The sequence below is a fragment of the Denticeps clupeoides genome, chromosome 11 (genome assembly GCF_900700375.1).
Source record: "Denticeps clupeoides chromosome 11, fDenClu1.1, whole genome shotgun sequence".
Taxonomy (NCBI): domain Eukaryota; kingdom Metazoa; phylum Chordata; class Actinopteri; order Clupeiformes; family Denticipitidae; genus Denticeps; species Denticeps clupeoides.
The window spans coordinates 15322565-15343110 of NC_041717.1; the positions used below are offsets into that span (position 1 = coordinate 15322565).

Below are 20546 nucleotides of genomic sequence, written 5' to 3' on the forward strand. Positions count from 1 at the left end.
TGTTTATTTCACGTTAGTAATTTTTAGTTTGTTTTGTTTTCATGTTATTGTGACCAATCGCTGATGAAATTCAGAACTCCAGTATGTCAAATTACCCAAATTATGCATAAGAACAGCCATCTTAACAATGTAGAAATATTTAACTTGCTCATTCATATTGTAAATAGCTGAACGGTTTTGGAACATGAAATTAAGTCATTTGCGTCGCAGTAAATAACCAGCTTTGATTGAAGCAAACACATTGAAATTGTGTGCGGTTTTGTGACTCATATGAATTAATCATTCATATTAGTTTGGGGATTTCTTTGAATTATATTTTGATGCCGAACAACAACTGGCAAATTCACTATAGCCAACGTGTCGTTTTTATTTAATAAAGAATTAAAATGTGGTGTACAAATAAGTTCATGAGTTTGTTTTGAATGTAGAAATATTTTGAATGACGTTCGAAGCCCCGCCCCCTAACATCTCACTCTTTTTATTCAGAGTAGTCAGGGCGGGTGAACTAATGAAATGGCTAATCAGAGAACTGGTGAACAGTGAGGTCACGCAACTGGTTAAAAAAAGAGTGACGTCCAGAGTCCGTTTATTAAAATTTGTTCTGAAACTGTAGACCAGTAGCCGCCACTGTGTGGCCACTGGATCCAACATGGCGGCGCCCATGGAGCTGAGATGCTGGGGAGGGGACTGGGATTTGCCCTCTGTGGACCCCGAATGTCTTATCGTTTTGGTAAATATCTCCAAGTGTACATGCACCGGTACTGTCTGTCAGTTTAGATGTTTAACGCCCTTGTCTGTATGCTAACACTAGCTGCTGCTAACCTCGTTATGCTAAAGGCATGAAATAAACATTCTAGGGTAGATGAACAACGTGTGGTTAAATAAACGCGTGGACCCAGTATCTGCATTCTACCCTACTGGACAGCACCGTATACGGTGTGAACACGAAACGTCCACGTCTGTGGAGCGAACAGATGCGAATGCTTTTCTTCAAGGGCGTTTGCGGGTTTCTTGCCTTCACCACTGCATAGGTAGGAGTTCGGACTAAACCTTCCACCGTAACAGGCAGCAAACATAGCAGTTTTTTTTTTATAACTAGAAATAAAGGTCAGTGTTTGTGCGACGTAGGTCTCCACGCTCCTGCATAGCGCAGAACATGTGCTCAGAGGACCGTCCATGTCAGTGGATGGACATTTTCTGTCAGCTGTGTTCATGTTCTGCACCGTGCTCTTGCTGTGCTTTGATTGGCCAGTTTCTGCCCCCCCCCCTCTAGTCACATAATATTTCATAGAATGTGGACATACTAGGCAAACGGACGTAAACGTAATCTAATGTAATAGAAACAGAGCAGTGTTATTATTTATTTATTATTATTATTATTATTATTATTAGTGGGCAACTCCCCATCGCTGTGATATTTTCTTCCACCCCATCGCTGTGATATTTTCTTCCACTCTACCTTTCTTTGGGCAGTGGTGGCCTAGCGGTTAAGGAAGTGGCCCCGTAATCTGAAGGTTGCCGATTCGAATCCCGAGCCACCAAAGTACCAATGAGGTGCCGCTGAGCAAAGTATCGTCCCCACACACTGCTCCCCGGGTGATGGTCAAAAGCAGAGGACACAATTTGTTCTCACCGTGTGCTGTGGTGCAGTGTTTCACAATCACTTCACATTCACTTAATAGGCAGTGCTGTTTTACAGGCATATGCAAAGTTTGCTGGTGCAGATCTAACCGTGAAACCCATTGACTGGACGTGGAAGACAATCACAGGTAAATGCATGTTGGTTTATGGTGTTTTCCTCCCCATTTACCTGGCTTGGGACCATCACCATGAAATATACTGCCACATGCACCTCCAGTGGCTGGGATGGTGATTTAATAATGTTATTTCTGTCTCTAGCTACTGTGCCAGAGCTTCGCTCTGATGGATCTACAGTGACAGAACCAACTAAAATTCTCAATTTCATGAGAAAACAGGTATTTTCTGTTGACATGTCGGAATTGTCTTCTGGCTTTACAGAAATAAACCAAAGCAAAAGAAATAACTGCTTCCTAGTTATCTGCATCGTTCCACTCATCCATTTTGGGAGGAGCCTGTAGGCATGATTGATGGCTCGCACATACCATAAGTCCTCTTTCTGGAGTATTTAAATACCTTTTTGTCCATTTGCCCACTATTTCCCTTATATAGCCCTTGTCCGTGGGGAAGGGGGGTGTCAGCTAGCATAATACACGTTCTCCACATGCCCAAACCAAGACAAAGATGCAGATCCTCTGTGGTTCAATTATTCAAGTTTTCTCATTGATGAATGAATAAATATGAAAGCACTTTAAAATGATGACAGTGGTTTTTTTTTTTTTTTTACATTTGTGCCTATGTTAAAACTAGGCAGTGAAAAGAAATGTAAAAGTGGATAAGTAACAGTAGATGAAGATAAAATAATCCACGAGCCATAAAAAAGCAAGTGAAATCAACATCTCACATAGTGTTGAGCGGCAAAAAATAAGGCTGTAGCTTCAAGTGCTTTGAGTTCTGGAGCATTTGTGGAGCATTGATAAAACAGATGAAATATTTCCGTGTCCCAGTTAAAAGACTGGGATTGAATTGAGTGAGTAATGGCGAATACACCAACCCCTACGTAAAGTGAGTTACAATAATAAAGGTATGGATTCCTGTTTCAAAATGCTGTTTGGAAAGAATTGGCCTTGTTTTAGCCCCTGCTGGAAGAAGCTAGACCACAGCTCAGATTTTTGGTATGTTTGGTTGTGTTATATATTTTAGAATGTGTGTTTTTTTTTGTTTTGTTTTTTTTACTTCAGAGATTCAATGCGGACTACGAACTGTCTGCCAAACAGGGAGCCGACACAATGGCATATATTGCACTTCTGGAGGAGAAGTTGAGACCAGCCCTGGTACGTAGCTGTGTCCGCTTCCAGAAATTTGACTCGAATGTATTTGCTCACACACTGTATCCGTAGATCTCCGTAAAATAATCAATTTACTAGATGTTCAACCTCGTTTTTTTGTCCTCGCTTGTCTATACTTCCTCTGCATGGTATAAAAAATACTTTGAAAACACTGCCATAACACTACATTAATGAAATGTGGAACCAAACCCCCATATGAGGTACCACACTGAGCTTTGTAAAAGAGCAACGATAGCTGACTGATCACACTGATTGGAAAAATCTCCCTGTATCACCGCAGTATGTTTGGTTTTTAAGGCTTTTCTCCCCTTCAGATCTACAGCGTTTGTGTTTTGACTTTCAGCTGCACACATTCTGGGTCGACGCGGAAAACTATGCAGACCTGACGAGACCGTGGTTTGCATCGCGCTCCCCATTTCCGCTCAACTTCTTTGTGCCGAGCTGCCTGGCCAGTGCTGGCCTCTCCCGCCTTCTCCTGACCAAGGCAGAGTCTCCTCTCTGTGGTGTAAAAGAGGTTGAAGGAAAGGTAAAGAGCTGCTTCTGTTTATCTACCATCCCAACGAGCCTTGGGCGGGACAGATGATGCCGTGTTTCACGCCAGGGCTTCTGTGCGGCTTTATTACGGTGGGCCTGGAAGTGCGGCTGCTGTTAGGAAGCGGAGGCCTCAGACCCGGTCTGTTTCTGCGAATGTGGTTTCTTAACCCAGCAGATGGAAAAATGTTTATCTCCCGTGGAGCAGGGGGGCCTGTGGAGACTCCACCGAGAGGCAGGGCTGTCTGCTGATCTCCTGAATTCACTGCCAAGGTCAATAAAAGGGCAACCGCTGGCCGGTGTTCACAAAAGGCCATCATTTAAGGCCCCTGATGCACTTTTAGTCCTCTATGTGTACATGTGAAAGATTCACCATATGGTGATTTGAATATTTACAGTCAGTCATAACAGATTGTGAAACTTCTCAGAACGGCTGGCAGCACAGTATTATGGACGTAAGCAAATGATTTAATGTCAACGAATTTTTTGCCTTCTCAGATTTACAGTGATGCGAAGGAGTGCCTGAATTTACTTTCACACAGATTGGGGAGCTCCCACTACTTCTTTGGAAGCATGTGAGTTTCATGTACAGTTATGTATTTAACATTTGCAGCATTTACCAGACGCTGTTATCCAGAGCGACTTACAATCTGTAGTTGCATGGACAGTCTCCCTGGAGACACTCAGTGTGTCTTGCTCAGGGACATAATGGTAGTAAGTGGGGTTTGAACCTGGGAATTTGTGGTCTTCTTGTTCATAGGACGAATGTCTTACCCACTTTGCTTCTACCACCCCAGGCACTCAACTTTTATAGTTCTAATAAGAATGGAGCTCTGCTCTGGCCTTGTATTTAAAATGTGTGTGTGTGTGTGTTCTATAGGCCTACCAGTCTCGATGCCTTTGTGTTTGGATATGTTGCACCCCTCCATAAAGCCCCGTTCCCCAGCAGTCGGCTTCAGCAGCACCTTAAACAACTGGCCAACCTCTGCCATTTCTGCAACACCGTCCTCAAGACCTTCTTTGAAGAAGGTGTCCTGCATAAATTCCTGATAAGCTGTATTCACACGTCTGTGTTTCATGTGAAATGAAGTTGTCTTACTAGGGAACTTATGAAAGATGGTGGTGGGGGAAAAAATGGCAAAGCTTTGTCTTGTGCATAATGTAGAAGCTGACTGTATTTTTGTGATCTAGATTCTTTAGTGCCAACTGTCCTTAATTCTCCGCTGTGGTGACTTCTGTTCATTGAATCCCTTTTAATTAAATGCCTTCTGATTTTCATTAGGGTCACCGCCACCCGCTCAAGAGACAGTTGACGCAAATCTCCAGAAACTGACGCAACTTGTCAACAAGGAGTCCATCCTTATAGAGAAGGTCCTTTCATGTTTAACAAGACATTAGAGTATATATTTGCATACACAAATTTACAATGTAGGCCATGTTTGACCGGAAATTGCTTGTTTAACCATTGTAATGGGGCAGTGGTGGTTGCCGTTTGAATAACGCACCGCAAAGGTGACACTGAGGTACAACTGAGTGAAGCACCGTCCCTACACACTGCTCCTTGGGGCCTTTCATGGCTGCCCACTGCTCACTAAGGGCTATGTGTTAAATTTTCCCGGTGCTGTGTATCATATACGACAAATAATCACTTTCACTTCACTTCGTAATGCAGAACATTACTCTGTACAAAAGTTTATCAGCAGCACTATTGTCCCACAATGACATGGTTTTTGCAATAATGGGAATCGATAACAGTATATAACAGCAAGCCCCGTTCTCCTATCTGACTGAGAGGATTTGACCAGAACCTCTGCAGAACAGGCTCAGAACTGAGAACAAAGGGTGTTCTGAGTGAAATAAAATCTCGCCTGTAGCCTTTTTCCCCTCCAGACTAAACACATTTTTTTTTTGTTTCTTACAGATGGATGACAACCTTCGCAGCAGCCCTCAGCACAGACCTCATAGAAAGAACCATAAAGTGTCAGCTGGTTCAAGTGAAAGAAACTCTACTCCAGCCTGACTTTCATGCTCAAAATCCATTTTTATTCCCCAAAAAGCCTTTGTGACTAATGTACTCAAGCCTCTAAGGAGTAATAATAATGTCTGTTTGATTGGAAGAGCTTGGGTTCAGAAAGCTGGCCTGTTGAGTAATTCTGGCAGGCGGGTGTGGGGAGGCAGCCACTTCATTTTCATTTTAAGTATCTTTCCGTGGTGTGTTTCAAATGTGGATTAGTGGGACTGCTTAAAATATTTTGCTTTATTGATATCCCATTAAGTATTCGCATAGTAATTCTGAGGATTTAAGATATAGTCAAGCTATAATGCAGCCAAACAGCACTGACTTCTCCAATTGCATTCCTAAAATCTAAGAAAAGGGCATATGTCTGTCATAATTAATCATAACCATTTAATCTACCGAGCTCTACTTTTCATGATCTTTACATGTGAATATATTACCTTGAATATAGTTACAGAAATGTTCAAGACATTATAATATATTATTCCTCTCTAAAGTAATTTGTGGGATCCGACACTAACCATTGTATGTTCTAACAATCTCTATTGGAGTGTTGTTTTTGTTGCACTTGGATATTATAATTTTTTTAAGCAGATGATCTATGGTTTTGACAAAGTTGATGCACTTTAGAATGTTTTAAGGAAAAAAAAAACCCAGGCGTCTGTCTCTAGATGTTACTTGTCATGTTACCTGTACAAATGTAAATATGCAGGGAGAGAAAACGTATGTGCGAGAAATATAAAAATCCAAAGACAACCCTACATAAAGAGGGAGACAGACGAGTTTTAAGGCTTATCCAGATGGTGTGCATCGTCTGTGCGCCGCATTGACATTATTTTCATGTGGAGACAGACGGCTGGCGAGGTGCTCAATCAGGGGACCAATGGGCTTGCGTCGTGTCCACGATGGGCCTGTGTCTGTGACACTTCTGTTTTTTTGGTGCCATCCTGAGAATGGAAATCAGCCATGAACAGATGAAAATATTTAAATGCTCACTCTACCATGTTATACCATTCTGTTATTTTTCTATGTATTACTGCCAGAGTCTGCAGGTTGTTACTGGAAAAAAAAAAATTCCAGATCGTCTCCCTGGTATTCCCTGCCTGAGCTTCCTTCCCAAACTCATCTCTGTACAAGTACTCATTAGAACTCCTTATATCAAGCTTATAGTAGTATAGAGTAGTATTATATTAAGACCTCTTGCTGCTAAACAAGCCTGTGTTCTGACAGCGATTATGGCGCATCACAATCATGATGTTAACAATACATTGCCAAATACGTTGCCAAGATTCAGACTTCACTTCTTCCCTTTTTATTTGCTAGAACCATCTGTTTTTACACTTGATTTTAAGCGTTCAAATGAAATCCATCAACATTCTGTTATGAATAGTGCATATTATAATTTTTATTTTATGCAAGAATGCTGCATTACATCGTATGTGAAGCAACTATGTGAGGTATTAAAAGCTTGAATTTGTTCATACCACCTAAATGTCCCTCAACATATGTATCTGTAGCAATATATTATGATGTGCAGTATGTGCAGTGTACACTTCCATTTCAATGAATCATTTAAAAAATGCTGCCTTTTTTTGTCAGGACCTTATATCTAATTCTGTTTCATGCTGTTGTTATGTGTTTCTCTTTATGTTGTCTGATGAATGTATGGACACCAACGTCCTGAAACTATCAGCAAAACTGACTATAATGCAAAGACTATTTTGAGATATAAGAAATTTAATTTCTGGTTCTTCTTGGGCTTCAGCCTGCTGAAACTGAATGCAAGTTTTACTTCACACTACATTCCTAATGGGGGAAATGTAATGCACAATGTGCCATCTTTCTTTTATCTTGTCATTCATTACTTAACATTATTTTTAAGCCATTACTGCTGTTCAATGCTGTTATAAATTTAAAATGTGTTTAGCAATTGCCAATCCAGTGCAAATTCTAGTTCATGTCTTTATAAAAAGTAAAGGTGGTTTATTATTTTATTCATGTTATTAAAAAACCATTTGCATATGTGCAGGCTCATATGAACTTCATTACACTCCAATGTGTGCAGGATTTCCCTCTTTTGTCTGAATTTACCAGAAATGGGGTACAATCTTTAGAAAAAAAGAAGAGGTTTGAAAAGACATTGGTGGAGAAGCAATCATTTAATTGCACTCATAGCATTGGCTTGCCACTGGAAAATTAAAATGCTTCAACATATTTTTGTGGTGAGGCTTGCTAAAATCCATTCTTCAAGAGCTGTTCTTAAAAATGTGCATTGCTATCAAGGTTCCACTCTTTATTTCTGCAGTTAAATTAATTCTTCGAAATCAAATAACAAGCCCCACAAGTCTCACACCAGTCCACAGATTAAGCAACAGCCCATACTCCCTTTTTTTGTTGTTTGTTCGGTAAGCTGGCCTCATGACTTCCTGGATATGACACTGTGTTTCGTCTCTGCGGAACAAAATGTTCCACCTGTGAACTGGCAGGCTGCTTTCAGAGCAGCATCCAAAACCTGCAGTCTGCAAGCATGCTGAGTTATGGGCCTGCTCTGTTTCCAATACGAGACCCTTGCACTAACCCTCTACACATGGATGGCACGTGGTGGCATTAACCCCCTAGACAAGCAGTGTCACGTGACAACACGTTCACATATTTCATCGAAAATCCAAATCTGTACATTTCCTAATAAGATATCCATCACATTATTTCAAGAAAACAAAAAATGTCACGATGGTACAAAAATATTTCAGGCTATCAAATCGCATTCAACAAAGTAATACAGCAGGAAAACATTTCATATTTAAATATGGTATCAGTTAGAATTGATCTATTACATCAGGATGCCTTAAAGAAAAACCACAGCAAAATAAAACGATCTACAGGGACATCTAGTGGACAGAGTGCCATGCATATTGCAGCATAAACGTCACCTTTGAATCAATTCAAATACTAATGGCATCTATCTAATAACCAATTTAATAATTAGTGCTTCATAAATAAAGACACACACACATATATATACAGTGTAAAAAGTAAATAATGCATATAGTCAAATCAATTAAGAAAATTGTTGCCTATTGCGTTCATAAAAGTGACCAATTAGCTTAGCCATACGTGTAAAAAACGTGGTGATATGCATTAAAATCAAGACAGTGGTACAGTACATTATTTACACAAAGAATCACACTTTTAGTACATTCAAGTACATTTGCCATCATCAGAGTCCAATTTTCAGCCTCTGCGCCACAAACCATGATGACCTGAGTCTGGACTTTCACAGATATTTTACATTTATTTTTAAGTGCATTTCAAGAACCCTGTAAATTGAGCAAAAGGGTTCCACAACAAGTTCATGCCACTCAGCTAAAAGCAATTTTTTTAAAGGTGAGGAAATTGACAAAACTAATAGTGCTTTGCGAATGCTGGCACCTCCAGCAGCATCTGAAGCTTCAGGCTCCCTGGACTCTCCAGGCCGAACACGGCCTGACAGGCCCCAGTGAACCTGTGGTGCATGGAGCCCAGAAGGTGGCAATTCTGTGCATTGAAGAAGACCAGCTTTCCATGAATAAAGTCCAGCAAAGTTCCAATCCTTTCAGGCACATCCACTACGAAAACATCTGTCTGCACACTATCATGCAGCAGCTCAAACCTGCAGCTGTAGAAAGTTAGGAAAAGTGTGAAATTCTACGTGAGTAGAAGCGAGTAGAATTCTAAGTGGGAAGAATTATGGACGTTTGTACCTGGCAGACGTAGGGACACAGTGAAGGCACCAGGAGGTGCTGTCCTCTCCTGGAGGAAAGTTACCCGTGCTCGAGCTGTAAGCAACACCGATCCGGTAGGCCTGGCAGTCCGACACGACCGTCTCCCAATAGTAGTAGCCTTTGGGGGCCAAGATCTCCCCAAGTATAACCGGACACCTGAACATGTTTCACATATTTAAAGCGTCACGCAGCTGCAGTGCATCCAGAAAGCATTCGCATGCATGGGTTGTGCTCTGACATGAACTGTCGACTGTGGGACCTTATATAGACGGGTGTGTGTCTTTCCAAATCATGTTCAATCAACTGTTTCTCCACAGGTAGACTCCAGTAAAGCTGTAGAAACATCTCAAGGACGATCAGGGGAAACAGGGTGCCTCTTAGCTCACTTTTGAGCTTCACGGCGAAGACAGTGAATACTTATATACATGTGCTTTCACGTTTGTTTTTTTTAATGAATTTGCAAAAAACCTAAAGTAAACATTTTTTTGAAACACACATTGTCATTATGGGGTGTTGTGTGTAGAATTCTGAGCAAAAAAAAAATTTGATCAACTTTGGAATAAGGCTGTGAATAAAATGTGGTGTTCTGTGAATACTTTCCAGATGCACTGTATATGACAGCCACATGCACAGGGACTGCAAAAATGTACAAATGCAACACTACAAGGTGGCACAACATCCATTTCTGATGGTGTTTGTTACGTACTCAAGAACTGAAGCTGCCTCTTTGGTGTCAACGCTGTAGACCACCATGCTCTCATCCTCTGACAGTGTCAGTGCTGGACTGGCTGTTTCCTTCAGGAAGTGAAATCTTGTGCCTTCGTATTTTTCAATATCAGCATGACAAATCAATAATCAGCAATCAATTTTTCCATAATCAGAAATCATGCAATCCTTCTGAGTTCCTATTAATGTAAATGTTTTGCAAATGTTTGTTACCATGTAACCGATGTATGAAATCGTGAATAAAATACACAGAATTATGTGTGGGAATCCCTGAGAATGGTGCGATACGGATATGATGAAATACTATGTTACCCATGCCAATGATTATATCACAATAGTTTGATCTTTCTGATTAAATTTTTTTTAAAGAATAAAAGTTTAGTCTGATACATCTTTCTTCTGCTATAAAAACACTATCTGTTTTATGAAAGACCTTAACTTCAATAAATCTACACTGGGCACACCAATAATGTCAGCATTTGCAGTACCCTTAGTAAATAATGATACCTACTGAAAAGTAGCACAAATAAAATTGGCAAATAAAGCCAGCAGTGTGGAATCTTACCTCTTGTGGAAATGAGTGCAGCTTCACTCTGCTCACTTGCTCCAGCTGAGTTCACGGATTTTATGTAGAACAGATAATTTTCATTGGGCTGCAGGAGAACCTTTTGCTCATGTCCTCTAATCCCAGAAATGGACCTAATGAGAGACACCAGATTAAATTCCAAAATTAAATTTTGAAGAGCTATGCATGTCCAAAAATGCATTGTGGGAGTGCATGAGAACCAACCTGAGCCCCTCGCCCTCGCAGGCATACTGGCGGCAGTACTCCAGGGTGAAGCTCTCGCCGGGCAGCTCTGAGCTCCAGCGCAGGGTGGCTGAGTCCCACAAAACTGAGCAGCTCTCGGGCTGAATCGTAGCTGCCGATGGAGCTGGGAGAGAGACGGGGAGATTATTATCCACTAGAAAAACTGTACATACAGACCCTCTGAGGCATTTCTAAAACCAAGAAGATAATGAACATTTAAGGCAGGCTTAAAACAGGTGGTTATTTTATTTATATCCTGAATGGAAAAGAACTGACCAGTCCTGAACGATAGCCTTTCACTGGGCAGGCTGCAGCCGGTGTAGTTGACCGCCATCACCCAAACTTTATAACATTTGTCTGGTTCCAACTCCTCCAGTGTGCAGTAGCTCTCTTTCACAGTCACTCTGTACTCCTCAGAAATAGCTGGCATGGAAAAAGGTTATTGAAGTGTTATTCAATATAAGTGAGGTGATTGCAACTTGCTTAAACATTACTGTTTAAATTCTTAATATCACACAAGAGTTAGATATAAATAATAAAATAATAATAAATGACCCTGACCATGGAATATTCACGTTCTCTGTTGTATACAGTGTATATGTGCACAATGTATAGATTAAAACCCTATAATCCTGTGCTTGTACCTCCTTGTGGTTCTTCCATACAATAAACTTGAAAACAATCAATAATGTCCCCCTCATTGACTGTCCAGTATACTGTGACCGAGGTGCTGGTGGCAGAATTAGGTTCTTGTGCTTGAAGATGGGGCTTCTGGGGAACTACATTTGGAATATAAAGACAAACAATCATTTGTAAAAAAAAAAAAAAAAAGAATCTTAAGAAGCTTTAAAAAAAGTACATGAGCTAACCTGGAATGCCTTTACGATGTTTTTGGCCATTGGTTGAGGAGCCCTTGGCATAATCATCAAACACAGGAAGTCCACGAGGTCCGAGCTCCAAAGGCTTGGCTGTTTCTAAAGCTGTTGTAAGACTGTAAGATTGCCAAAAATCTATAAATATTATCGCATATAACCTGAACTTACTACTGTAGTATGGATTCAGACATTCACCAATCAATCATCATCATGGGTTCATGCAGGACCACACACTTCACTTCTACACATTTTTATTCAAATTAGTTAAAAATACAATGCTAGCAGCTATCTTGCATTATAGATGTGGGTAATTCAGATGTGGGTAAGTGACACTCCAGTTCTGTCATTCCAGATGCAGTTAATCCAAACCAACCTGTAAAACTGTGTTTTATGTGTAATGTGTTTTTAGATTTTTTTTCTTATGCAAGCAAATGGCATAATCTCATTGTGCACATTTAACATTAAATCAGACATTTTGTTACCTCTGGTTTATGTCTTTGGATGACTGGGAATAAAAAAGGAAATGCTCTCGTTAAATGCACCCTGACATAAATATGGAAATGAATTATCCCACATACGGTTAGCAGCAATAGAATGCCAACATAATGAAATAGCATGAATTACCAAAAAAGAAACAAAGTGCATGGAATATTTTTGAAACATACCATAATATTTTAAATGTACATGCTTGATGAAAGAATGAGAATTAATCATGGGTTTTAGTATTTGCTCTACTTGTTAATATGAATTCATGAGAATGTACATGATATGAGCAAAAAGGATACAAGAGTAGTCTTTAAATTCATAATAAATAAAAAATAACTTATCATAAAATAATAATTACTTATTTGGCTTGACTGATAGGTATTGTGCAAAAACAGCTGTAATTTTGCTCTTTAGCATCTTACTCACAGACAAGAACGTGAGAGGATCCTCCTCGTGAATGTCTTTGGCACTTTTCTCCAGGACCTCTTTGGCAGCATCAATGCTCTCTTGAAATGAGACAATCTGGTCATAGAGCTGCTCCAGCTTGGCCTTCTTCTCTTCTTCCATGGACTGAGACATTTCATTGTACTGATCCATAACCATTTTCAGCATTTCTTCATTCTGATGCTCCATCTCCTGCTCCATGGTCTTGCACATTTCCTGCATGTGACAATTGTATATACATTTTTACATTTAGGTGACACTCCTATCCAGTCCAATTTCCACTTTGCACCATTTACAGGTTTAGCATTCATAAATAAAATTCATAAAATAAAGTGACTTTTCATGTGCCAGTGGGTGTAACTCTCATCTTACAGTGGCAGCAATTTTACATAGAACAGTGACTAGGGAATTTCCAATTGAAAAAAAATTGACCTGTACCTCCACTGAGTTGTATCCCAGTTCAAGCTCAGACACCAAGTCCTCAATATTTTCAGATCTTTCTTGCAACGCCGATATCCAGTCACTCAGCTGATTCTGTCAAAACAAATTGGCGTAAAATGAGACACATCCCTCAAATGTACCTTCTAACGCGTCACTAAATGTAACTACATGAACTAAACTTTTTCTGCATGACTGTCCCCCATTACCCAAAACAAGGTCTTGAACAGTGCCCTGACCTCAACCCCATCAATCAGAAAGTCACTGTTTGTTCTACAACTTCATTTGAGTCCAGCTGTGTTTGATTATACTCACGGACCTGATAGAAAGTCAACAATCACTGCAGCCCTCCATCAGTCATGGGCTTTATTGAAGAGTGGCCCGACTGAAACCTCCACTTCAATGCAAGACACATGAAAGCCTACATGGAGTTTGCTAAAAATAACTGAAGGACTCCAAGATGGTAAGAAATAAGATTGTTTGGTTTGATGAGACCAAGATAGAACTTTTTGGCCTTAATGCTAAGCAGTATGTGTGGAGAAAACCAGGCACTGCTCATGACCTGTCCAATACAGTCCCAACAGTGAAGCATGGTGGTTGCAGCATCATACTGTGGGGGTGTTTTACAGCTACAGGTACAGGACAACTAGTTGGAATCAAGGGAAAGATTAATGCGGCCAAGTACAGGGATATCCTGGACAAAAACCTTCTCTGGACCTCAGACTGGGCCAAAGGTTTACCTTCCAACAAGACAATGACCTTAGCACACAGCTAAAATAATGAAGGAGTGGCTTCACAACAACTCTGTGACTGTTCTTGAAAGGCCCAGCCAGAGCCCTGACTTAAACCCAATAGAGCATCTCTGGAGAGACCTTAAATTGGCTGTCCACAACATTTACCATTCACCCTGCCACAACTGGAGAGGAGGAATGGCAGAGGATCCCCAAATCCAGGTGTTGCATCTTACAAAACTTGTTGCATCTTTCCCCAAAAGACTCATGGCTGTATTAGATCAAAAGGTTGCTTCTACTAAATAATGAGCAAAGGGAGAGTTCAGTTTTTTCTTTGTTAATAAACTGAAAAAACAATTCTGTGTTTTTCTGTCAATATGGGGTGCTGTGAATACTTTCCGTACCCACTGTATGTCAAGTAGAAAACAGCACTTGGGTAAGTTTCTAAGCAACTGGTATGCTGCTCAATCACTCACTCATTTCCTTAACTGCTTAGTCCTATTACTGGTTGCGGCCACCGGAAATCATCCTGGGAAACTCACCCAGGGTGGGGTACCTGCCCACCACAGACACACACACACCATTCACTCACTCCTACAGTCAATTTAAAACTGCCAGTCCACCTAGTGTGCCTTTGGGTGGGTGGGGGAAGGAAACCAGAGAACCCGGACGAAACCTGCACCAACTCTGCACACATACTCAACCTCACAACCATGGGGATGATTACCCACCATGCCAACGTGAGCTTGTAATATGGCAAACATGGTTGGCATGCAATGCCAATCCTAATCACATTCAGTGGTTACAGTGTAAAGCAATATGATGCCGCTACTTGTATTACAAATGCTGTGATACACATGGCAGTTGAACGACAGCTAACATGTGACAGAGCAGTGGTGGTTAAGGAAGCGCCCCCGTAATCAGAAGGTTGCCAGTTCGAATCCCGGGAGCCTGTCATGGCTGCCCACTGCTCACCAAAGGTGATGGTTAAAAGCAGAGGACACATTTCACTGTGTCACCATGTGCTGTGCTGTGTATCACAATGACAGTCACTTCACTTTCAGTAAACTATCGCAAACCGTTGCTGTGGTAGCCAGATATTTTGTAAGAACCTTTGGTTTGGTTTGAGCTTTAGGTGCATATTTGGGGTCAGCTGCTCCGTCTACCAAAGTGTACAGAATGTTCATGTTAGAGTAGGGAAACATAGATCAAACATCACTAAACTAGAAGGTGGCGTCAAAGATGACCTTCTAAAAACATGCATTATTTGCTTCTCTGTATCATTTACAGAGAAGCAAATAATGAAGAAATTTTCCTTCTGAAGAAAAGGCCCATTGACAGTGGAATCACTAATGCATTCTACATACACATCTAAATCTGATCTCTTGCACCAACGCTTCGTTTTGAACTCCCTGGCTCTCAGACCTTATTTCAAACCACAGGCTCTGCACCTCATCTAACAGTGTATGGGTTCTTATTACACATGGAATACATAATAACTGTGATGAAGCTACGTCTGTTGTAGCAGATCAAATGACTGAATGGCAATAATTCACCTCGGAATGCACGGTTTTAGGAATTGCCCCATAGTTACCTTAATGTCATCATAGGCTTTATCCAAGGTGGACACTTCATGATCTCGATGTTCACCAAAGAGCTTATCTTCCCCTAATATTGGACAGCAACAGACAAGACAAAAAGTGTCCATTCCTGGTACTTCATCTTCCCCCGGGGCCTCAATAAACTCATAGCTGTCTTCCAGGGCATCATCAGAAATGTCGTCCCGGGCCTGATCTTCCTCATCCTTTACCTCCACAGTCTCTAGGCCGGGAAAATCTGTTGCATCTTGCTTAGTTACAATCTCAAAATCGAGATCCTCTGCCGACTCGCCAGTATCTCTGTAGGCCTCAGGTAGTACAGACAGGTCCTCCTGACCTGAGAAGCTTCTGAGCGGAGGGAAAAGACCATGGTCCTCCTGTTCTTCTTCCTTTATCCCTTGCTCTTCATCTTTTCCTTCTTCAGCTTCCAGGTGCTCCAGAGATGAAGGTCTTTCTTCAATGTCTAAAGGCTCCTCTTGCTGCACCAGTTTATTTTTGTTCTTTTGGCCAGTCACGGCTGTTTCAGGAGACTTATCTAACTCCATCAGTATCTCCTCTCCTTCATTTCTTTCTTCATCAGTTTTGTCTTGAGTGACATCGGCCGCAGTCACATCCTGTGACACATTCTCAATATGTTCCTTCTGAACAAAAAGCCCATTGACAGTAGCATCATGAATGCATTCTACATTCACATCTAAATCTGTCTTGGTGATATCTTGCATCAGCGCTTCATTTTGAGCTCCCTGGCTCTCAAATCTTCTATCGTCTTTCAAATTGTCCACAGCGCTGGAAACCAGGCTTTCCTGAACTGAGAAGCTCATAAGTGGAGAGACAGTACCTTGGCTTTCCTCTTCACATCCCCTTCCTTCTTTAGCATCCATGTGCTTTAGAGAAGAGGGTTTCATAACCTTAGTTTGTTCATCACAGAAAATCTTGCCGTCTTGCTGTACTAATTCAGTTTTTTTCTCTTGGCCAGCAATGAAGGTGTTGTTGCCATCTTTTGGGATTTGTTCTTCAATCTCCTTTGCTTTTTCTTTATCTGCCATTACAGTTTTGTCCTGTGTGTGTCTTGTTTCAGTTGCATCCTGAGCTGCTTTCTCCATTGTCTCCTTCTGAATCGAAAGGCCGTTAACAGTAGATTTACTATCATGCTCAGCATGTACGTTCAAGCTTGGCTTGCTAATCACTTCCATCACTGGTTCTTGCTGAGGTGCATCATCTTGCACTTGTTCTTCAACACTACAAGCCATTGCAGTCTTATGGACTAGAGCATCTCTGATTTCCTCTGGTTCCTTGAGAAACTCCACATTTCCAGGAAGTTTGCCTTTGACAATCATTTCTTCATTCGGTTGATGAGCTTCTGGAATAACAATTTCTGCTTGTTCTCCTTTTTCATCTTCACGTTTGAGGTGTAAAGTCTCAGGTGTTTCGTGCAATGCTATGTTACAGATGTCTTCCTGGGTAATAAATTCAAACTCACCAACTTCATCAGCGCTTTCCAACTTACCCTGCAATGCACTTCCTTTATCAACTTCTGATTCGGGTATCAGTTTATCAGGACTATCTCTTACTTTTTCTTGAATTTCTTCCTTAGCTTCCTCGGCTTTGGTGTCAACGTTAACAATGGCAGCTATTTCAGGTTCCTTTGTTTCCACTCTTGTGACTTCTGCTTCACCAACCACCTTTTCTACACCCAGAACTTCCCATTTATTTTCCAATGAGATACGACCTGAAGAATCCATTTTTGAAGATTTAGCCTCACATCCTTTTTTACCGGGTTCTTGAGCGATCTCATTCTCACACGGTTCACTTTTGTCCGTGTTTTTTTCTGAATCATTAATAATCCCAATGACTTTCTGCTTCATCTGCATATTCTCAGTTTCTATCACATGTTTAAAATCTGCATCAAGAACATTTGTGGCTGTGTCACTTTGGTGCTCAAAGATTTTCTTTGAATCTTCTAGGCTTTCAGCTGGAATCTCAGCCTCTATTAAGTCATCGGTCTTTAGTACAGTTGCGGGAATGTCTGTAGCGAGCGCCTCGGCTTTACCTATTGATGCAATTCCAGAGCAACATTCGTTTGAGTTGTTACATGCAGTGGAATCCTTTTCTTGGATGCTACACGGTTTTTCCATTTCATCTTGAACCTCAGCTTTTCCTTCTGATCCAAGTTGATCACTGGTCAATTGTCTCCGCTTCTCTGTTTTTGTTTCGTTTTCCTGCTGCATCCGATTCCCAGCAGTTCCTTGCATCTTAGTTTCGATGAGAGTGCGACAGCACTTCACTTCATCGGTACTTAACTCCTTCTTCTGTTCTTTAATGGGTTCTTGTGGTTCTTCGGGCTGTGTAATTTGCACAGGTGCTGTGTCATGTGAACAGCCATTGCCGGTGCATTCAACTTCCTCTTCCTTCTGTGCATCCTCTTCCTGCGCCCGTAATAAACATCCCGTTAGCTCAAATTTCGTTTGTGGCCAGATCAGGCGATTATCTTCAGCCGCACCACTTTCAGGCTCAACTGGTTGTACTGTGGGAGTCTCGTCCTTCAAGATAAACTTCTGCAGGTAGCCTTCTTCCTCATCATCTGAAAGCTGTCTTTTAAATGACTTCTCAGAAACGACACTCTCCACATCTGAGCAGTCCTCCTCCCTCCTCCTGTCACCCAGGGCATCCTCATAAAGGTCAGAGTAAAGGAAGGACATTGCAGTTGGCTCGTCCAGAAGACAGGGATCGATTATTTTTGGCGGGCCCGTTGGAAGGAAAACCGGAGTGAGAATCGATTCCTGACTTCCAAACAGCACCGATCCGCTCTCCTTCAGAGATTTCGACCGCTCGGCTATCATCACCGCGCCGTTTTCGTTTTCCTCTTCCTCCATCTGACTGTTCCCGTAGAAGACTTCATCCAGATGTTCGCTTGCTATCTCGACATCGCTCACAACCACTAGGGCGCTGTCTGACTTTGGTGGGCTCCCTGCGGGTTTAGATTCTTCCTCAGGCTTCAGCTGTTCAATATCCGGTTCAACTTCTTCTTTGTTAGGCATCTCACTTGCAGCCGGCTCGCCACCGGGCGCACTGTCATCTACCAAAGTGAACTTCTCGAAGTAATCCATGTCCATCGTCCCTTCTTTTGTCTGAGGTTTGCTGTCTGCGGTCTGTGAGACGTCGACTACTTTCTCTCCATCCTCAATGACCATATCTACCTCTACCGGACCAGCAAAGGCCTCCAGGGCAGGTGTTACTTCTTCTTTACATTTCGACTTGATCTGTGGAGAATCCTGCAAATAGGACAAATTTTCCTCCAAGTCAGCTGCCTCTTCCTCGTCTACTGTGGGAAGTTTTGAAGGGACCACCACGTTGAGGATCTCATATCCTTCTGATATTAGACTAAATAACTCCTGCTCCTTATCAGCTTTACTTTCTGCAGACTCGTCTGTGTTTTCCTGGCGCACATTGGGCACAGACACCTCCGCCATCATGGGTCTCTCGGTTCCAATCGCGGCTGATCTCGATCCAGACCTCTTAAACCTACTGCTTCGGCCACTTGTCTTTTTTCGCCTCCGCACAATCTTCTCCTCGTCCATGATGATGACGATCTTGCCCTGCGCCCCAGAACCTTCCACGCTGCACGACTCGGACGTGGAGCTCGCCTCCGATGCCCACGGCGTGGAGCACCTGCTGGAGGCGGTTTCCCACACGATCCCGCTGTCCTCACTCTGGACCGTGACCATGGAGAAGGACGGGTCCACCATCAGACACTGAAACTTGGGCTTTACAGACTGGTCTTGCATCACTTCCTTCAGACTGCAAAAGGGGCAAAACAGATGTAATTACATCCATTCCAGTTTTCGACCGCGGCTACAATTATTACTGAATAGCTATTTATCCCAATGGCCACATTTCATGCATATTAACAAACACAGCTCTTAAAAACGTCATTTAAGACCGTGTTCTGGGTGACAGAAACAAAAAAGGGAAGTAAGTTTGGGGATCCCTAGATCTCTTACAGCGCCGAGAGAACGTTCTAAATGCGTTTTTGAACCGTTCGGCTCGGACCCCACCTGCTGTGCAGTTCCTCCGCCTCGCTGTCCCCTCCGGCCGCCGCCTCGGCCCTCTCGGCGCCCTCGTCCATCGTCGTCGGGCTGCTGGACACGGACGTTCCCCCCGAGACCCGAGGTTCGGAGAGGAAGGGTCCTCGCCCGTCGCGAACCGCGCAGTGCGGGAGGAATTAAAAAAGCGAACGTAAGGCGACACCGCCAGGCGGACCCCGGCCGCCCCGTCGGTCCTAATTATACCCCGGTGACACATGGCACGTCTCTCCCGGATCCGACCAGGAATAGACGAGTTCAGCACGAATTACCCCGTCGTGTCTCCGCCGGACCCGAGGCAGAGGGGGGCCTGGCTGGCCCTACACTCACCCCAACCTGACCCAGGACCTGGTCTATAGAGAACATTACATTTACATTCGCAGTAATAGTCATTTCATAATTGCTTTAAGATGTCTCTCGTTGAAATCCCTTATTTGGTTCGGCTGGAACATGCGATTAGTTGCCACAGCACAGCACCCAGTGAAATGTGTCCTCTGCATTTAACCCGTCCGCCGAGTGGGCAGCCATGACAGGCGCCCGGGCAGCAGTGTGTGGGGACGGTGCTTTGCTCAGTGGCACCTCGGCAGTTCAGGGTTCGAACCGGCAGTGGTGGCCTAGTGGGGAAGGAAACGGACCCATAATCAGAAGGTTGACCGTTCGAGTCCTGAACCGCCAAGGTACCACTGAGGCACCGTCCCCACACACTGCTCCCCGGGCACCTCTCATGGCTGCCCAATGATTGTTAAAAGCAGAGGACACATTTTGTTGTCTGCACCTTGTGCTGTGCTAACTTGAAAGCACGTTGTAAGTCGCTCTGGATAAGGGCGTCTGCCAAATGCCGTAAATGTAAATGTAAATGTAAATGTGCTGTGTATCACAACGACAATCACTTAAATTTCACTTTTCTGATTACGGGTCCGCTTCCTGGCCCCCTAGGCCGACCACATCACTGCCTCTAGTGAAAGTTCATTCCACCACCTGGGAGCCAAGACAGAGAAGAGTCTAGATGAATGCTTCCCAAGTACCAGCGCAGATCGGAGAGATCGAGGTCCAGCGCAAGGGGGCGATGAGAGATCGGAGATAGGAGGGTGTGACCCTTCCTTGGCTTTGTGGCCTCAGTAT

The 20546-nt window shown here is 42.7% G+C and overlaps 2 protein-coding genes across 2 annotated transcripts; one reads left to right on the top strand and one right to left on the bottom strand.

The window, feature by feature from the left end:
* The first annotated feature begins 491 nt into the window (after window positions 1-491).
* On the top strand, window positions 492-7497 carry mtx3 (metaxin 3). The gene is made up of 9 exons (XM_028995284.1): window positions 492-730; window positions 1700-1769; window positions 1900-1976; window positions 2820-2912; window positions 3271-3453; window positions 3957-4033; window positions 4339-4487; window positions 4741-4829; window positions 5380-7497. Exons 1-9 carry the CDS (start codon window positions 650-652, stop codon window positions 5476-5478), a joined length of 918 nt encoding a protein of 305 aa, XP_028851117.1. The 5' UTR covers window positions 492-649; the 3' UTR covers window positions 5479-7497.
* A 118-nt stretch (window positions 7498-7615) lies between these two features.
* cmya5 (cardiomyopathy associated 5) lies at window positions 7616-19569 on the bottom strand. Its single transcript, XM_028995282.1, has 13 exons — window positions 19398-19569; window positions 15339-19140; window positions 13014-13109; window positions 12558-12791; window positions 12128-12150; window positions 11640-11761; window positions 11415-11549; window positions 11047-11193; window positions 10753-10894; window positions 10528-10661; window positions 9943-10054; window positions 9216-9392; window positions 7616-9130 (listed from the first exon to the last, which is right to left on the bottom strand). Exons 1-13 carry the CDS (start codon window positions 19466-19468, stop codon window positions 8878-8880), a joined length of 5448 nt encoding a protein of 1815 aa, XP_028851115.1. The 5' UTR covers window positions 19469-19569; the 3' UTR covers window positions 7616-8877.
* Between the last annotated feature and the right edge of the window lie 977 nt (window positions 19570-20546).